Source organism: Protopterus annectens, chromosome 12.part0, assembly GCF_019279795.1.
Source record: "Protopterus annectens isolate FY-2018-M chromosome 12.part0, PAN1.0, whole genome shotgun sequence".
Taxonomy (NCBI): domain Eukaryota; kingdom Metazoa; phylum Chordata; order Ceratodontiformes; family Protopteridae; genus Protopterus; species Protopterus annectens.
The window spans coordinates 210,947,300-210,965,800 of NC_056746.1; the positions used below are offsets into that span (position 1 = coordinate 210,947,300).

Below are 18,501 nucleotides of genomic sequence, written 5' to 3' on the forward strand. Positions count from 1 at the left end.
AAGCCAACCCATTTAATATGACTGCTTGTGTAGCTCAGTTTGTAAATAAAGTGCTTTCCAGTGCTGTGGAGATGTTTATGGGTTATTGTTCCATCCCTGGTTGCATGTTGTTTAGTTTCTTTTATTTTTTCTTGCAGCAAGTGTATAACAATCACCTGGTATGTGCTTTAGTGAAGCCCTTAGTGCGACTGCTTCAGTAGCTCGGCCTGTAAATGATGTGCTTTCCGCTATGCAAGTATATAGGGTGGTAGGTTCACGTCCTGCAGAGGTTGCATATAGGCCTACCATTGTTGCAATAGGTTGCTCTTATCCTGATAGTTGCATTATAGTATAGTGGTCAGACTCTACTGATGTTATAACTGCTTTTAGTCAATATACACCTCGTGTTATTTTACATTTTGTATCTTCATTTACTTCAGACTGATGTATCTGTGTTTAATACTCCATTATCCATTCTCTTCCACCCCTGATTTTGTTACTACCTCCATCTGCAGTCTTGTCTTTGTTATATATTTATTTGTGTAGCTCTACTTTCTTCTGCACCCTTCTACCTTAATCATACTACCTCACTACATTTTACAACTTAAAGAATAAGTTGTGAGGATGATTTTCTCACTTGTGTGTTTATGGAAGGTGTGGTTACGAAGGTGTATGACTGTACATACGTGTGTATAACATGGTATGAGGGAATGAGAACTGAATATAATGAAGAATGTAATGGAAAATAAGATGGAATTATGGAGAATAAAAGAACAAGGAAATGACAGGAAAGAAGAAGATCTTGATCGGGAATATTAATTCTTGTAATTGTTCTATCTGTGTTTACTGGAAAGACATTCAGATAGTTTTTCAGTTATTTTTTTCTTTGCTGTAATTTTTTATGGTGATCTTAAAGAAATTCATACTCTTTTGAAGGTACCATGATGAGTTCTTTAACATCTATCAGATGAACTACCAGTGCAACCAGATGGGACTTCAGTCGAGTGTTTCTTCTTTAGGGCAGACTTATTGTTATTGCACTAGCTTTCTTAGGCTGCATGACAGTCTATAAGTATTACAACATGAATGGAAACACCCAGTGTGTTCACAGAGTCCACAGCCTTCTAATGCAGAATACTTGACCGTGACAGAATGTGGTAAATTAATGCAGTCTTTCCTGAGGGTCCTTTGTTTAAAAGCATGCAGAGCTGTCTGTTGCTGATGTGGTAGACTTTCTTGCTGTCACCATTTCAGCATTTGACCAGCACACCATGAGCTGGACTTATAAATGATATGGAAACTCACAATGCACGTCCTGTTTTGGAATGAAACAACTTCAGAAATGCAGTATTTTTGAAAAATTTACAGTAATATAAAAAGAAAATCAAACCGCTGTTATTAACATACCAGGATTTTACAAATGGTTTTTGATATACCTATTTTGATATACCTAGCTGAAAGAGAAATATTGGTTCCATAAGATAATATTTACTGGCTCTAAAATTCTTCAAAGCTGCAGCTACAAGATACTTTATACTCTGAAGCACTGTTTCCTAACAAAGTGGTACCTTAGACCCTAAATCACTGTTAGACCCTGAATCACTGTTTTCTAATGTTATTAATTTGTAATTGATACCCATATTGGCAAATAATAGTAATTATCTTAGTTACTGATTACATATAAGAATGCTAAAGAGACCGTGCCATTACTGAATCTGTGATGATGAAATGAAAATGAGAACAACTCTTTAAAAGCAAGAGCAGTCCTGTTGAAGTCAAGTTTCATGAAAACCATTAAAAACATTCTACCTGGTGTCTTAACACCATCTTTATTTAATTTCCATGTGGAAATAAACTGGTTGCTGCTCAGCAGGGTAAAGAGACCTATTCTCTTTCAATGACCCTCTGTAAAGTGCACTTTTCATCTAGCGTTGAGCTTCTGTGTTTGGAGAAGCTATGGTAAGGAAGACGGCAAATGTCTTCAGTCAAGGGGGCCCAGTAGCAGTTTCTCTAATAAGCTTGCTACAGAAACAGGTTTGGAAGTCTCCACTATGAAGCAGTGATGTGCCCTTCTAATGCCCTTGACTGCTTGCCAGTTCTGCTGCTCTACATAAAAATATAAATATGCTAATGAATTCTTATACTTAAACAGGTTCAAGTACACTTCAGTTTTAGACACAATGTAAAAGATTAATACTGTTGCATTTTTCTACCCAAGCAGACAACTCGTTTGCATTCAGCTAACGTGTAGATAGAATGAGAACCAGACCAGCACTGAGCCAGTCATTTCAACTTGTACCCTTTAAAATGTTTCTGTACTCAAACAGCTAAAACAAATAAACAGAGGCGTGATTACAGGAATGATTACCTTTCTTAGAATAATCCAGTCCACTTAACTCTGAACTTTGCATTGATGTCTGAGTATCGATCATTAGCTGAAGAAAATCTACACGATCCTAAAAATTAAATAAATAGACGAATTAAAAAAATATTGGATTTAAGTCCTATCAGTAAAGAACCTGACAGTATCTTCATTTATGGAAAACTGTAAACAACCTACTATAGGCCTCAGTAATGATGGGCTTCAGGTTTTCTTTATGATCAGATAGTTTGTCATGGTAACAGCACAACAGCTACAATACCTATAGGGCACTCCATTCACAATGCACCATTTTATACTAAATGGCAGTTTGTTCAGAAGAGTTGATGAGGCAACAGTGGTACAAGGTTACTACTGAGTAAAAAGAAGAGCAGATAATTAAAACATGATGCTCATGGGCCTGGCTATGTGATACATATGGATGGTAACTTGATGAAGACCCAGGTAAGAGAGTTCTTTTAGCGACCCCAGTACTTGAGGTGCAAAGCAGACAGAGGGAGAGAAGTGTCTTGGCTTGCTTGAGTCTCCTGATGGTTGAGTCAAGCTGCATGCACTTGGGGGCACAAGGGTAGGTGTGATTTATCTGGTGGATACCAGGGAAACCCCTCCCATGCTTTCAGGCTGGTGACCAGGGCTGCTTGATGGCAACTTTTTTTTATTTATTTAATATTTGTTGACTGGGAAAGTCTGACTAAGACAGAGCTTATTTTCAGCAAAGGCCCAGGGAGAGATGTTCCAGACGTATGTCTTTGGAATGTGGGAGGAAACTGGAGTACCTGGAGGAAAACCCACGAAAATGCAGGAAGGACATGCAGACTCCACACAGTAGGTACCCTAGCTGAGAATCGAACTGGAGATCCTCTTGCTGTGAGGTGACAATGTTAAATGCTTCACCACTGTGCTGCCGTCATCCAACATCCCTTACAGAAGTGAAGGAACATCTACCACAGACAGCCCATTGCATTCCTTCTTGCACAGTTGAGAGAGAGTGTGTGTGGATGTAGAGCTAAAAAACCCCACTATGTTATGGCCACTCTTTTCCAACTCTTGCTCTTGTTAAAGAGGGAAGGAATGGGACAACTTGTTCAGTAGTCATCAGGGGCAAATGAGGAAAAAAACAACACAATGCTCATGTTGTAATGCAGCATAACCAGAATAAGATAGATATGATATTACATACCCAATTATACAGGAATCAAGCAATGAGGTAATTCAACAAAATTCAAAAATAAAATAGTCTAAATTAAGTCTTGAATAATATAGAGCCATAATAACTTACTTTTGCAATATGCAACCTTGGATTAACTTAGCAGGTCTCACGGAAATGTTCCACTGCTTAATCATAGCTTGACTAGTGTTGGGTTACAACTAGAACAGCTGCTACATACAGACTAAAGTAACTTCAGGTTTACATCTCATTTTCCTGTTCATCTGTGTTTTCTAATTTTACCACGAAAGATGACAAATAAGATATGTAAGCACTATTACTTACAGTTATGGGATTTAATATATAGCAGGCAGTAATGACTTCAGTTGTTTAAGATAACTCCCAAAACAACTACTAGACTGCATTACAAATATATAGTCTACCAAAGATATATCTTCTATTTTGGTCATAGTAGCAGACCACAAACACTCTAGCAAGTGGGGGGTATACTCTGACCCCCCCTCCCAAATATGGAGTCTACCTTCTACACATCCACATTCAAGGGCATATCACTTTGTGAAAAGTTATATAAAGTTAAGGTGGAAATATTTAAATATTCTTTTTCTTTCTATTACACAATAAGCTGCGAAAATTAAAAAAAAAAAAAACACAACTTCAGTCTACCAGTTTCGGTCTACAGTTTGTCTTTGCTGCCCTAACCTCTTCCATTATGAAAATTTATGCATGAAGGCAGGTTAATATATCTGATATTTTTAAAACTATATTACAACGAATTAAACTTACAGTTGTCTGTACGTAAAAAAAAAGTTGAAACATTTCACACTGATGTTGTATGGTTTGACTGTGATACAATGATAATGCAAAAAGCTGACACCATCATCTTTAGCTGGCACAAAGGAAATAACATGATGACTGCAAGCTATGAGTCATTATCAACTCCCCAAGTGATGCAGACATCCTATAAAAGGGCCTCTCTGAAACCAGTGACTGGTGTTGGAACCATGGCCTGAAGCTTAACTCCAAAAAATGTGTTATCATCCCCTTTGGAAAAAACTCAGTTCCCACAAATTACCACGTTGATGGGAGCCCATTGAACACTGAAGGAGCCAAAAGAGATCTGGGCACCCAGGTCGACAGCCACCTCACATTCGGCCACCATATTGCCACTGTAGTCAGAAAGTCCTTCTACGTGGCACCTCTTATAACCAAGGGTTTTGCATCCAGGAAGAAAGAGGTCATCATCCTTCTCTACTTTTCCCTAATTAGAACAATCATCGAATATAATGCCCCATTTCGCATGTACCTGACCAAACACCTACAACAGCTGGAGAGGCCACAAAAGTACCTTACAAAAAAGGATCCTAGGCCTTAAACACATGTCCTACAAGGACAGACTCAAGAAACTTCAGTTGTTCTCAGTCTTTTATCATTTACTTACAGGGGATCTCTGCTTGACTTACAAAGCCATGTCCGACCCAGCCCTACTTGAAATGCTACACCTAAAGAAATCCTAATCTCTCATGCCACATGCTCCAGAGATCACAACCTCATTACCACAATTAACAGAACATGCCGGAGGGACAAGTTCACCTCCCAAAGACTGCCCATACTCTGGAATAAGCTTCCCATTCATGTCAAGCAGAGCACCTCACTGGCCCGCTTCAAGAAAAATCTTGACGAATGGATGGGTAACAGAAAGTTCACATCAGGGATCACTCCAGTTGCCCTACAGGATAGGTGCACTATGAACTAACATTGGGTGGCACAGTGCCTGGGCAATGTTTTGGGGGCTAGGCTTGTAAAGGCCCCAGGACTATTAGCCTAGTACACACCTATGAACCTATGAGCATGTTTTAACCAAACATATATTGATAATTGTTTTGCATAAGCAGAAAAAATATATAAACTATTCTTGCAATAAATTAGTCTGTTATATATAGCAAAAATATCAAAAATAACATTCAAAATCCAAATATACTATACAAGTAAATAAAAATATAGATATCTGAATGAAATATAATGACTCAATGCATACATTTATATAGTTGAAATTAAAGAAAATAGTCACACATACAGCTATTCAGAAATCTGCAATTATATAAAATATGTACATGATTGCAATCAGTTTTCCTAAGTGTTTGTGCTTCTAAACAGCTCAGCAGAGATAAATGTTAATGTTGAAAGTTGACACATTTAAAAACTACAATTAGTGAAGTGGATAAATCACCAGTATGTGATATGTGATACTAGGGTTTTCACACAGAAGACTGACTATTAGATTGGACTATTTGGGGATTTCTTATTTCTCAAAATAGTGCACTCTTGATATATATATATATATATATATATATATATATATATATATATATATATATATATATATATGGATTCACTTTATAATCTCAAAATACTGAAATGTCAAATTTCAGTATATCGAGAACATAAAGTCAAATCTGCAGAATAGCAAAAAATGTGCAGAACTGTGAATCCAATCCAGATATGTCAAATTGGGTTGGGGGGGTGGCCTAATGGCTAAGGTGTTTGCCTTACAAACTCAAGGTTCAGGGTTTGTGTCTCACAAGGGATAATTGGCTAGGCTTAAAATGGCTTGCAAGGACAGTTAGCTTAGTACTAATCTATGAACCTATGAACCTATGAAATCTGCGATTATGCTTTAACGGTATGTGACATGGAGTATATGTGTGGATAGTGAGCGGTTTCATGTGTGGATTTAGGTGGAATTTAAGGTAAGTGACTAGTTTGTAAGGGTTTTGGGTACGTGTTTGAGCATATGTGAGGGTGTTTGGAAGTTGTATGTGTGGGTTAGGTTAGGCAGGTAAAAGTATGAGTGTTTAATTGTTCATTGTGGTGGTGTTTGTACATGTGTGTGTGTGTGAGGAACTGTAGAGTGTGTGGTTGTGAGTTTTCTGTCTTTTACTGTTTGGTGCGATTTTGGAGTTAGAATATATAAGTAGGGGGTGGGGGGTGCAGTGGGGCTTGCCCCCCCCTGCTTATCTGTAGTGTAAGTTTGCAGATGTGTGTTGCTATGTTTGTCTGTTTTTTTTTGTTTTGGTAGTGTGGATAGTGTAGTGTATGTGTAGTGTGGTGTATGGTGTGTTTAGGTTTTGGATTTTAAGTTTCGTGGTTTTAAGTTTCACGGTTTTGGGCGTTCTGTGTTTTGTGGGTTTGACTTTTTAGTCTCGATATACTGAAATTTGACATTTCAGTATTTCGAGATTATAAAGTGAATCCGTATATATATATATATATATATATATATATATATATATATATATATATATACGTGTGTGTGTGTGTGTGTGTGTGTGTGTGTGTGTGTGTGTGCCCGTGCATGTGTGTGTGTATATATAAACATATATATATATATATATATATATATATATATATATATATATATATATATAAATGTTAAATAAATCTAAATCTAATATATATATATATATATATATATATATATATATATATATATATATATATATATATATATATATATATATATATATATATATATATATATATATATATATATATATATATATACACACACATATATATGGTTTACTATCAAAATTTCTGTTTGGAACATCAAAGACAACATCAAAAGTCATAATGTACATCAGTTCACAATGTCAAAATGTCGAATCTGCTGAACAAATTCAGCAGATTCAAAACCGTATAGGAGTTCAGGGAAGTAGAACCCCTACACCTCACATCATTTTTTTGCAGGGGGCAAGTCCCCCTGCATCCCCTGCTAACTATGTATATTCCAACTCCGAGATTACACTACAGTGGTGAAAGGGATGAATGTCCCAATCTGCACTGTACTGCAATCTCTGTACATTACTTAAAGTTCATATCAGCAAATGCACAGTAGCATTCGCTGATGTGAACTTTCATTCATATAATGCTTGGCAACACAGGAATAAAACATCTACAGTTCGATTTTCCATCTGCAGGGTATCTCCATTCGTTATTTTGATAGTGAACCTATATATATATATATATATATATATATATATATATATATATATATATATATATATATATATATATATATATATATATATATATGTGTGTGTGTGTGTGTGTGTGCACGCGTATGTGTGTATAGTCAGCTGAAAGTCTCACTTTGGGTGCACCCCCCCTTCAGAAATGCTTTACTTTATATTTCTTTCATCTTAACTACAATTCTCAGTCAAGTGATTCCACTGTTTTGAGACTCACAAGATCATCAGACATTCATTAGGGAACCATGTAAAAATTACTTAATAACTTTTATGATCTAAATATATTGCTTTACATAACTTTTAGAAATATGTATTTGAAAATATTCAGTTGGTCATTTGCTCCACAAAAAGGGACACTGTGACTCTCTGCTGTAATTTTTTACCCAGTTCCTTTAGAGTAATTCCTATACTGGGTAATGATGTAGTCCACGTTTGTTATACAAATAAGGTAGTAATTTGCAAGCTATATGATTTTACAAGATTTCTGCTTAATTATTTATCACCAAATTTTTGTGATTTCTTTAGCTTGCTTGCATACTTCTACTAATTAACACAAATAGCAAAGAGGAATCCGGAAACCTTCCCTCATACTTCTTTTGGGAGATAAAAAGTCATAACATTGTGTCATTGTATCAAATGATTACTTTCTACAACAGTCATGGCTTTGGTAAAAGCTGTTGAATTACTGATTATTCAGCTTCACTTATAACAACCGAGACACAATCACTTTGAAGAAACAGCAATCACAACTGATTGATAACAAGACAGCTTAATAAACTGCTACACTAAGTGTACACTGTTCTGAGTGAATAGACACCACAACCATAACTCCCACCTTCTCCTTCCTAATTTTAGTTTTCCTACTGATTTTGTTGCGGCCTTAATTATCAAGAGGGATTCATAAAGATTACCACAAAGTGCAGACTATGTGTGCACTTAGTATAATCTTTCTGAGTGAACAGATAGCACAAAAAATGTGGTAGGGATGTTCTTGAATACAGATGGTGTATACTTAGTTTAGGCATTCATGAATCCAGCCATTATGCTATTCTTGCTCAGATAGAAAAAAAGTCTTATTTACTGGGGACAAGATCCCCCATGCACAAATCATGATGGAGCTCACCCCCTTACCCCTCAAACTTGTATAGAATAAATTCACAGTTGCACAACACTGAAAAAGAGAAGTTACCTAAGACTGTGTACAGCGGTTGTCTCACATCAAACAGTAATCTATCTGTCACATAGAAGTTTAGCTCCAGGGAGAACAAAATTGACCAGCTGTGAGGAAACACAATGAGTTCTCATTTTTTATACTATCACAATTTTCTATACTATCACAATGAATTTCAAAGCCTTTAGGAGTATACCATGGCCCCATGCAGCAGAAAGGCAAAGTCTTCACTGGTTCTCAGATGACATGTGTTCAGCTGGTGGAGTAGACATTGGACAGATCACATTTGGTAGAGTGGGAGTGAGTGGCCAATGCCAGCTTACCAATCCTGGGGGACAGAGTCAGTTTAACTCACTGCACTGAGGACACCTGCAGGAATTCAGGTGTATCACTGCAGCATGAAGGGCATGCTCGTGCTGGATAATAATGTTCTGCTTCATCAAGAGGTTGCACAAGTATAGAAGCATACATGCACCTCATGAGGCAACTATAGTGGGGAGAGTATCACAGCAGTGGAAAAAAGAAAGACATTCAACAAGATCTACAGTTAGGTCATATTTCTAAAACCTGATGCTTACCTCCACTGGGATGTAGGAAACTGTGCCACTGGGCTTATTCTGAGGACCACAAAAACAGACAAACAATACTAGGCATGTGATCTTGGGGACCATAAGATCCTTAGCCATATAAACATTTAAACAGGCAGTGTTAGAAGATCTTGCCATCCTTTTCATGCCCTTAACACCGCTCATGTCTCAAATCAAATATATGATAACCCCGGTATAAACTTACAACTATCCATCCAGTCCTCAAGACTAGTCTTAAAGGTAGCCAAAGAAGCACTTTGCTTATTTATTTATTTGTTCAACATTTGTTTACCAGGAAATCTGACTTAGAATGAAGCCAATTTTCAGCAGAGGACCAGAAAGAAATGCTCCAGACATGTGTCTTTGAAACGTGGGAGGAAACCACAGTACCTGGAGGGAACCCACACGAATGCAGGTTGGACATGCAGACTCTGCACAGAAGGCACTCCAGCCAAGAATCGAGCCAGAGAACCTTTTGCTGTGAAGTGACAATGCTACCGCTGCACCACTGCGCCATCCACCTGTAGTGGTAACCTGTTCATAGGCTGGAACCACATTGAGTTATATACATAGAAACATAGTCCTCCAGTGAGTCTTGCTTACATATTGGTGCAGATTTAGGTCCCTTGTGTAGCTCTTTGCACAGCTACTGGTTTTGCAAATAAATAGGAGGTCAAATAGGACTGGGTCTTTTATGGTCAGTAGGCTACTGAATATAAGGGCAGTTATGTCATGCTAATGAATTGGGTAATTGAAGGATTTAAGACCTTTAACTTCCTTGGTTGGAAATCTTTGAGGCCTTTCCAGCCGAGTGATATGCTTGCCTTTGTACGTACCAAAGATGGCACTAAATGCCATGATGTGTTTGATACGGAAAGAGTACAGTAGTAAGATAACCTTCTGTATCGTGAGGGTATTCCTTAGGTGATTTACTGGGCCTGATTGAATGACATCATGACTATGGTGGAAATAAGATGGCAGAAAAGAAGGCATTGTCATCATAAGTACCTTGGCCTCTTATGGGTGTGTCTGTCTGTGAAGAAGTATCACTAATAATGTATGACATGGGATCAGCCATTTTATGGCACTATGCCATGTTGTACTTTTTTGCATTTAGCTTGAGACCATTTTATTTTTTTCAACATCTTTATTAAACCATCACATTTTAAATTGGAACATGAGTTCACATATATTAATACAAAACAACATATTCCAGCCCTTACTGGAGCTGTTTAGTATCAGCGCTGAGTTGATAACAGTCTTCATCTTGCAGTAATCAGCAAATGTAGTTAACCACACATCTGGGATATTGGCTTGGATGTCAAAACAAGAGATGGCCCCACACTGTTCCCTGTGGTATCCCACTATAATTGCAGTATTATACTTTATATTTAATAAAGAGACAATATTCATTTTGATAAATGCCAAATAATCTTTTTAATTCAACTCAGCTGCTGACAAATGGGCAGAGTAATTAAATATAAAATGTGTTAGCAATAAAGAAAGTAAATTATGAAGCATAAAATATGAACAAGCACAAGAATCTGTCTAGTTCCAACCTCACCACCATGAGTGTCGAGGAGAAAAATAAAAAACAATGAAACTAGTGGTTTAAAACTTCATTGATGCTAAATGCCAAAAAGTGCATAGTCAGCCCCTTTGGAAAAAACAAAGTACCCACAAACTACCACATACGTGGTAGCCCCCTACATACAGAAAATGAAAAAAGGGATCTGGGGACTCAAGTAGATATTAATCTCTCCTTTGATAATCATATTACCAAGGTGGTTAGAAAATCCTTCTATGTGGCTCACCTAATCACAAAAGGGTTTGCATCTAGAACAAAAGAGGTTATTGTGCCCCTCAACTTTTTAGTTTATTTGGCAAAATGTACTGCTTGCTCTTCTTTTTATATGGGCAAGACGGAACAACAGTGTAGGAAAAGGATTTATGCACATTTGCATAGTATCAGAAAAAAAGATGATAAGAATGCTTTAGCGAAACACGTTATGAATAAGGGAGTTGAACATGAGTTTAGATTTAGTATTTTGGAAACAGTTAAAATAGATCCCAGGGGAGGTAATATTAAAGGCAAATTAGCATTCAGAGAATGCAATTGGCAGCTATTGACGGATGCTACTACCCCACCGGGTTTAAATGAATTTATTTCGGTTAAACCAATATTAGAAATATGAAAATTTATATAAATAGGTTATAGGAATGATGATAAATTTTTACTGTACGTATACATTTTTTAATGATGTTTACTAGATTTATCAGTTATGTTTTAAATTCGGTATATTAGTAATTTTTCATATATCTAATTTGCACACAGGTATATTATTTATTATTTATTACTTAGCATCTTTATATATAGTATAGATTGTATAATGTTGGACTTATTAGTAGATTGGTTAGTTATTTATTCATAATATAAAGTACATTAGGTTGCATTGGTTAATTCATTCATTTTTATTTATTGTTTATATGTTCTTTATATACAAAAAATGTTTTATATGTGCATATTAGATAGTATTATTATTGCAAAGTATTTACATGTTATTTGATATATAATTATTTCGTTAGTGTTATTGCTTTAATAGTTGTTTTTTAAAAATTCTTTTTGGTGCCAAATCAAGTATTTAAACAACAATGCTATACCTATTATTTGTTCTGAAGAAGCCTACGTGTTTAGTAGGTGAAAGCGCTAAACCATTTTATCTGTTATAATAAAAGGATTTTTTACAGTTCGTGCTTGGTGCCTCACAATTGTATTGCCACTAGCATTCGGAGTTTTATTCAGCAGCATCTACCTGGTTCTTGGGCGTTCAGCGTTACCATCTTCACGCCACTTTTTTATTTTTGGTTGTTTACGCTGTTGTTTCTATCATTGTAAATAAGAAAGGGCTCAGAGCTGATCCTTGATGAAACCCCACCTCCACCTTAAACGCATCTGTCACTCCCACTGCAGACCTCACCGCTGTCACACTACCCTCGTACATATCCTGTACCACTCTTACATACTTCTCTGACACTCCTCATACAATACCACAACTCCTCTCTAGGCACCCTGTCATATGCTTTCTCTAAGTCTACAAAAACACAATGCAACTCCTTCTGTCATTCTCTGTACTTCTCAATCAACACTCTCAGAGCAAACATCACATCTGTAGTGCTCCTTCCCAGCATGAAACCATACTGCTGATCACTAATCATCATGTCCCTTCTTAACCTAGCTTCCACTACTCTTTCCCACAACTTCATACTGTGACTGATCAATTTAATCCCTCTGTAGTTACTACAGCTCTGCACATCACCCTTATTCTTAAAAAATCGGTACCAGAACACTTTTTCTCCATTCCTCAGGCATCCTCTCACTTTCCAAGATTTCATTAAACAATCTGGTTAAAAACTCCACTGCCATTTCACCTAAACACCTCCATGCTTCCACAGGTATGTCATCTTGGCCAACATCCATTCTTCATTCTCTTCATAGCTATCCTTACTTCCTCCTTGCTAATCCATTGTACTTCATGATTCACTATCCCTACATCATCCACCCTTCTCTCCCTCTCATTCTCTTCATTCATCAACCCCTCAAAGTACTCTTTCCATCTCCTCAACACACTCTCCTCACTTGTGAGTATGTTTCCCTCATTATCCTTTATCACCTTTACCTGCTGCACATCTTTCCTAGCTCGGTCCCTCTGTCTAGCCAATTGGTACAGGTCCTTTTCTCCCTCCTTAGTGTCCAACCTTTCATACAACTCTTCATATGCCTTATCCTTAGCCTTTGCCACCTCTCTCTTTGCCATCCACCTCATCTCCTTACACTCCTGTCTACTTTCTTCATCTCTCTGACAATCCCACTTCTTTTTTGCCAACCTCTTTGTCTGTATACTCTCCTGTACTTTCTCATTCCACCACCATGTCTCCTTGTCATCCTTCCTCTGTCCAGATGTGATACCAAGCACCTTTCTAGCAGTCTCCCTTACAAGCTCTGCTGTAGTTACCCAGCTATCTGGTAACTCTTCACTGCCACCTAGTGCCTGTCTTAACTCATCCTTGAACTCCACCTCACAATTACCCTTTTTCAATTTCCACCATATGATCCTTGGTGCTGCCCTCACACTCCTCCTCCTCTTCTTGATCACCAACGTCATCTTACAAACCACCATCCTATGCTGCCTAACTACACTTTCTCTGGTCATAACTTTACAGTCTCCAATCTCCTTCAAACTGGCCCTCCTGCATAAGATATAATCCACCTGTGTGCATCTTCTTCCACTCTTATATGTCACTCTATGCTCCTCCCTCTTGTTAAAATACGTATTCACCACAGCCATGTCTATCCTTTTTGCAAAATCCACTACCATCTGACCTTCTGCATTCCTTTGTTTAACACCATACCTACCCATCACTTCCTCATCCCCTCTATTCCCTTCACCAACATGCCCATTGAAATCTGCTCCAATCACCACTCTCTCACCCTTGGGTACAGTCATCACCACTTCATCCAATTCACTCCAAAATTTTTCTTTCTCATCCATTGCACACCCAACTTGTGGAGCATATGCACTAACAACATTTATCATTACACCATCAATTTCCATCTTCATAAACATCACTCTATCCGACACTCTTTTCACTTCCAAAACACTCATCACATACTGTTTTTCAGAATAACTCCTATGCCATTTCTCCTCCCATCCACACCATGATAAAACAATTTGAACCCACCTCCAATACACCTAGCCTTACTCCCCTTCCATCTGGTCTCTTGCACTCACAATATACCAACCTTCCTTCTGTCCATCATATCAGCTAGTGCTCTCCCTATACCAGTCATACTGCCAACATTCAAAGTTCCGACCCTCACTACCACAGTCCTAGCCTTTCTCCTCTCTTCCTGCCTTCAGCCATGCCTTCCTCTTCTTCTCTTCCTTCGGCCAGCAGTAGCCCAATTTTCGCCAGCACTCTGTTGGCTAACAGTACTGGTGGCGGTCGTTGTTAACCCGGGCCTCGACCGATCTAGTATGGAAATATTTACTGGTGTCTGCATAAAATGATTTGGTGAAGTTTTACACCGGATGCCTTCCTGATGCAACCCTCCCCATTTATCCGGGCTTGGGACCGGCACAAAGAAATGCACTGGCTTGTGCCTCCCCAGTGGCTATATATATATATATATGTGTGTGTGTGTGTGTGTGTGTGTGTGTGTGTGTGTGTGTGTGTGTGTGTGTGTGTGTGTGTGTGTGTGTGTGTGTGTGTGTGTATATATATATATATATATATATATATATATATATATATATATATATATATATATTTATATTGATACACACACACACACACACACATATATATATATATATATATATATATATATATATATATATATAAAATGCATGTGGTTGAATGTTCAGATAATTAAGTATTTGTAATATTAATTAAAAATGCCAGCATTGCATTCTGGGATATTGTGGTACATTTGAGTGAGAATTTTTGCTTTCTCCACTGTTGTGCGCTATTGGAGTTGGTTTGTATAAGTAATAGGGGATATGTGGGTGCAGGGTCACTTGCCCCCTCCAAAAAAAAAGTTTTTGTTTTATTGATGTGCTTAGTTTTGATTGTTTTAGATGTGTATTGTGGTTCACAGAGTTTATATTTCATTGACATGATTCATACTCATAGATGCAGGTGATATAGATAATATATATATATATATATATATATATATATATATATATATATATATATATATATATATATATATGTGTGTGTGTGTGTGTGTGTGTGTGTGTATGTACAAATATATATTAACTCTGAGATTGCTGTACTTCCTGTACTTCAGAGAAGGGGGATTTCTCAGAGATTTTGAACTCAGTCTGTATATTTCCCCTAGTTGCACTTAATTTTCCACCTTTTCAGGACTCACACTATTGGGTCATGTACGTACAAAGGAAAACCAGCTAGATTAACATTCCTCTAGGAGTATGTATAGGTTTGCATCTGTGGACTGACAGCTCTCCTCCACTGGATATATTTATGTATAATTTGATTGTTGTGTTTACATTAAGTCTAGTGGTCTAGGAGCCAATTTTAGAAGGGCAACTTAGTGAGAATTTGCACATTGTAGGTAGCAATTAAGTATTCATTAGTGACATCTGTTTGCACTTCAGTGTTCAGAATAACAAGCATATCATAGTGTAATGAAATACATTGAAACTGGAAGTGATAATGCCTAGCATTAAATCAGCAATACAGAAAATGAATACTACAGTCTGCTAGCTGTATACTGCAGCTTATTTAAATTATAATCAAACAGTATGGATTAACCTCTATATTAGGCAAGTAAGAAAAACAATATATGTATGAATGTAAATTTTTATATATAACGTTCACCAGGAAAGGAATAACTTGGCCACCGTGGTGAAGTTTGCCCTTTCCTGCACTATAGTGAGATCTTGGAGTTAGTATATTTAGTTACAGGAGTGTGTGTGTGGGGGGGGGTGTAAGTCCCCCAGTTTGGTGGATTTTACTTGCTTTGTTGTGTGTATTTTGTCCTGGTGGCCAAGTGGTTCCTTTCCTGGTGAATATTTTCGACAGTTTGATGGGTCACAGAAATGTGGTTTCAGTACTGTCTTGATGATTTGGGATTCAAGTAAGAAGTCTTTTGATACTTTGAAGAAGACCCATATATACACATATATGTACACACAATTTACAGTCAATGGAATATGCTACCAGTGCAGACAAAGGTTATCACTATCACAACTCCCACTACAATTCTGAACCCACAGCTCTGAACACGCAAAACTGTGAAAGTGGGTATTTTTTAAATTATATTTTTGGAGGGTCAGCCCTGCACCCCCTTATGAGGACATTGCCATCCTACTTATAAATACTAACTTTAAAGTCAATGCAATTTGGGAAAGGGGAAAAAGTCTGAGATCCCACTTTTGCAATTTTGGGTGCTCCAATTTTAGACATTAAAATTATGACAGACACCAGTGCAACCTGCTAGTTAGTAATCGACCAAATGTTTACAAATATGGACAAAAGAATATTGTCAAGTGCAATTACAACAGTCTTAAAAAGTCATGGCCCTCTTAACCCTCAACTCCCAATAAGACACTTGAGCTAAGTGTGTATGTCCAGAAATGTGGTCAACAGGTTTAGTAGCTAACTACTGATCAGAAGTTGCACAGTTAAGGTAAAATGATAACAATCAAAGAACAAAGAGTAGCCAAAGGTGTCACAAAGGTGACTGATATCTGCTTTATACTAACTGCTTAGCAGTGATATAGTTTTAAAACTACACAGAAGGAATATTACCTTTTCCATAGATAACAACACTTGTAAAATGGGACAGCTACTACAGAAATGCAGTAAGTTTCTTAAGACAGAAGTGGCAAACTTCATGACACCCATGCAGACGGACAATAGAGGTACGACTGCTAAATCCTACACAAATGCACTTTTTAAGGACTTACATGAGTGCATGGATCATGCAATCACTAACAGAACCAAGATGCTATCCTCCAAAAAAGGAAGCCAATCTGGTGGTCCCATGTCATAAACAAACTCTACAACAGAAGAAAGAAACTGTTGCAAAAAAGAGTAAAATCGCATGATTGGAGGAACTCCCTGGCCAGCCTCAGTTAAAAGTTGAGATCCCTCATAAAATCCTCCAAAGCTAGTTATGAAAACAAAATTGCCACTGATTCTGAAGACAACCACAAAGCATTCTATAGCTATGTCAAGAATCGAATCTCAATGGCAACACTCAGATCTGCTCTGAGTTACAGCACAATGGCACTAAATATACAGATCCAACTGATATTGCCAACATCCTGGCAGATAGGTTCAGTGCTAACTTTACCCCCCCCCCCTAAAGGGCCCATCTCTATACCGGAAGAATGCAAAGTTCCTGTAATCACGGCTGCATAGGTAAAAACCACACCCTCCAAAGCCAAGAACACAGCATCCATGGGACCTAACAACATCCTAGGCTGCGTTCTATATGAACTACAGAACGAAATGGCACCCCACCTAAGTACCATGTTCAGTCATAGCCTCACCTCAGGCTTTGTGCCCACTGAATGGTGCACAGTGACGGTTATCCCACTCCACAAAGGGGGAGCCACCACGGACACCGGAAACTATTGCCCCATTAGCCTGACGAGCTTGGTCAGAAAGGTTATGGAATTTATCATCGTGGAACTTCTAAACAATGACATTGGTAAACTCCAAACTCTGGACCACACCCAGTTTGGGTTTGTAAAAGGCAGAGCATGTCTCCTAAACCTGATAGACTTCTTTGAAGTGGTCACCAAAGCCGTCAACTTAGAAGGGCAGCAAAAATGGTTTCTATCGATAATGACTTTCTTGATGAATATAATTTTCTTAGTGGTATGTTTCAAAAGCATGGATACCCCATTAATTTAATAAATTCACTGATAGACAAAATACAGTGTAAATGGCACAATGGTCACTTTAAACCTATATTATGTGGAAGAGAGGTCACATTTGACCTTCAGCCTTTAACTTGCTATTCCAGTAATTTTAGTCTCAATTTTAACATTGATCAACATATTAATACTAATGTTAACTCACAACCTAATTACAACATCAGTTTCATTACAACCTATAGTAAAGATAGTACAAATGTATGTTCTATATTGCACAAAAATTGGGTTTTTATTAGCAGAGATAATTCTCTCCTTGAAAAGTTAGGTAATTCCCCAAGTATAGTGTTCAGAAGGGGGTCTAATTTAAAGAATTTATTACAAACTGATTGTTCATCATACCACATTAGAAATGTGGGTATGTTCAGTTGTGGTGCATGTAGGATGTGCAAATATATTGAAGTAGGACCGTCTTTCACCATTAATAATAAAAAATTTAAACTTAATCAGAAATTGAACTGTGAGTCTATATCAGTGATATATATCGCAAAGTGTAATAACTGTATGGCGTTTTACATTGGTAAGACGGATCTAAATGTGAAAATGTTTTAGCCAAACATTCCCACTTAAGTGGTGGGCATAAATTCAGCTTTAAAGCTATTGAACAAATTAAACCTGATGTTAGGGGTGGGCCTACAACCCTGTTCCTAGAGGAGCGTGAATTAGTTTGGCAGTTGTTGTTAAATGCTTTTTATTTTCCAAGTTTAAATGAAGCCT

General features: G+C 37.4%; 1 protein-coding gene across 2 annotated transcripts in view; it reads right to left on the minus strand.

Annotated features, from left to right (window-relative positions):
* LOC122816454 (cytochrome P450 3A9-like) overlaps positions 1–18,501 on the minus strand; it is a 473,820-nt gene that overhangs the window by 322,387 nt on the left and 132,932 nt on the right. For both annotated transcript variants that reach the window (XM_044089262.1, XM_044089261.1), the window contains exon 9: positions 2,348–2,435. In XM_044089262.1, the coding sequence (XP_043945197.1) occupies positions 2,348–2,435 (88 nt within the window). The remainder of the gene's footprint in view (positions 1–2,347; positions 2,436–18,501) is intronic.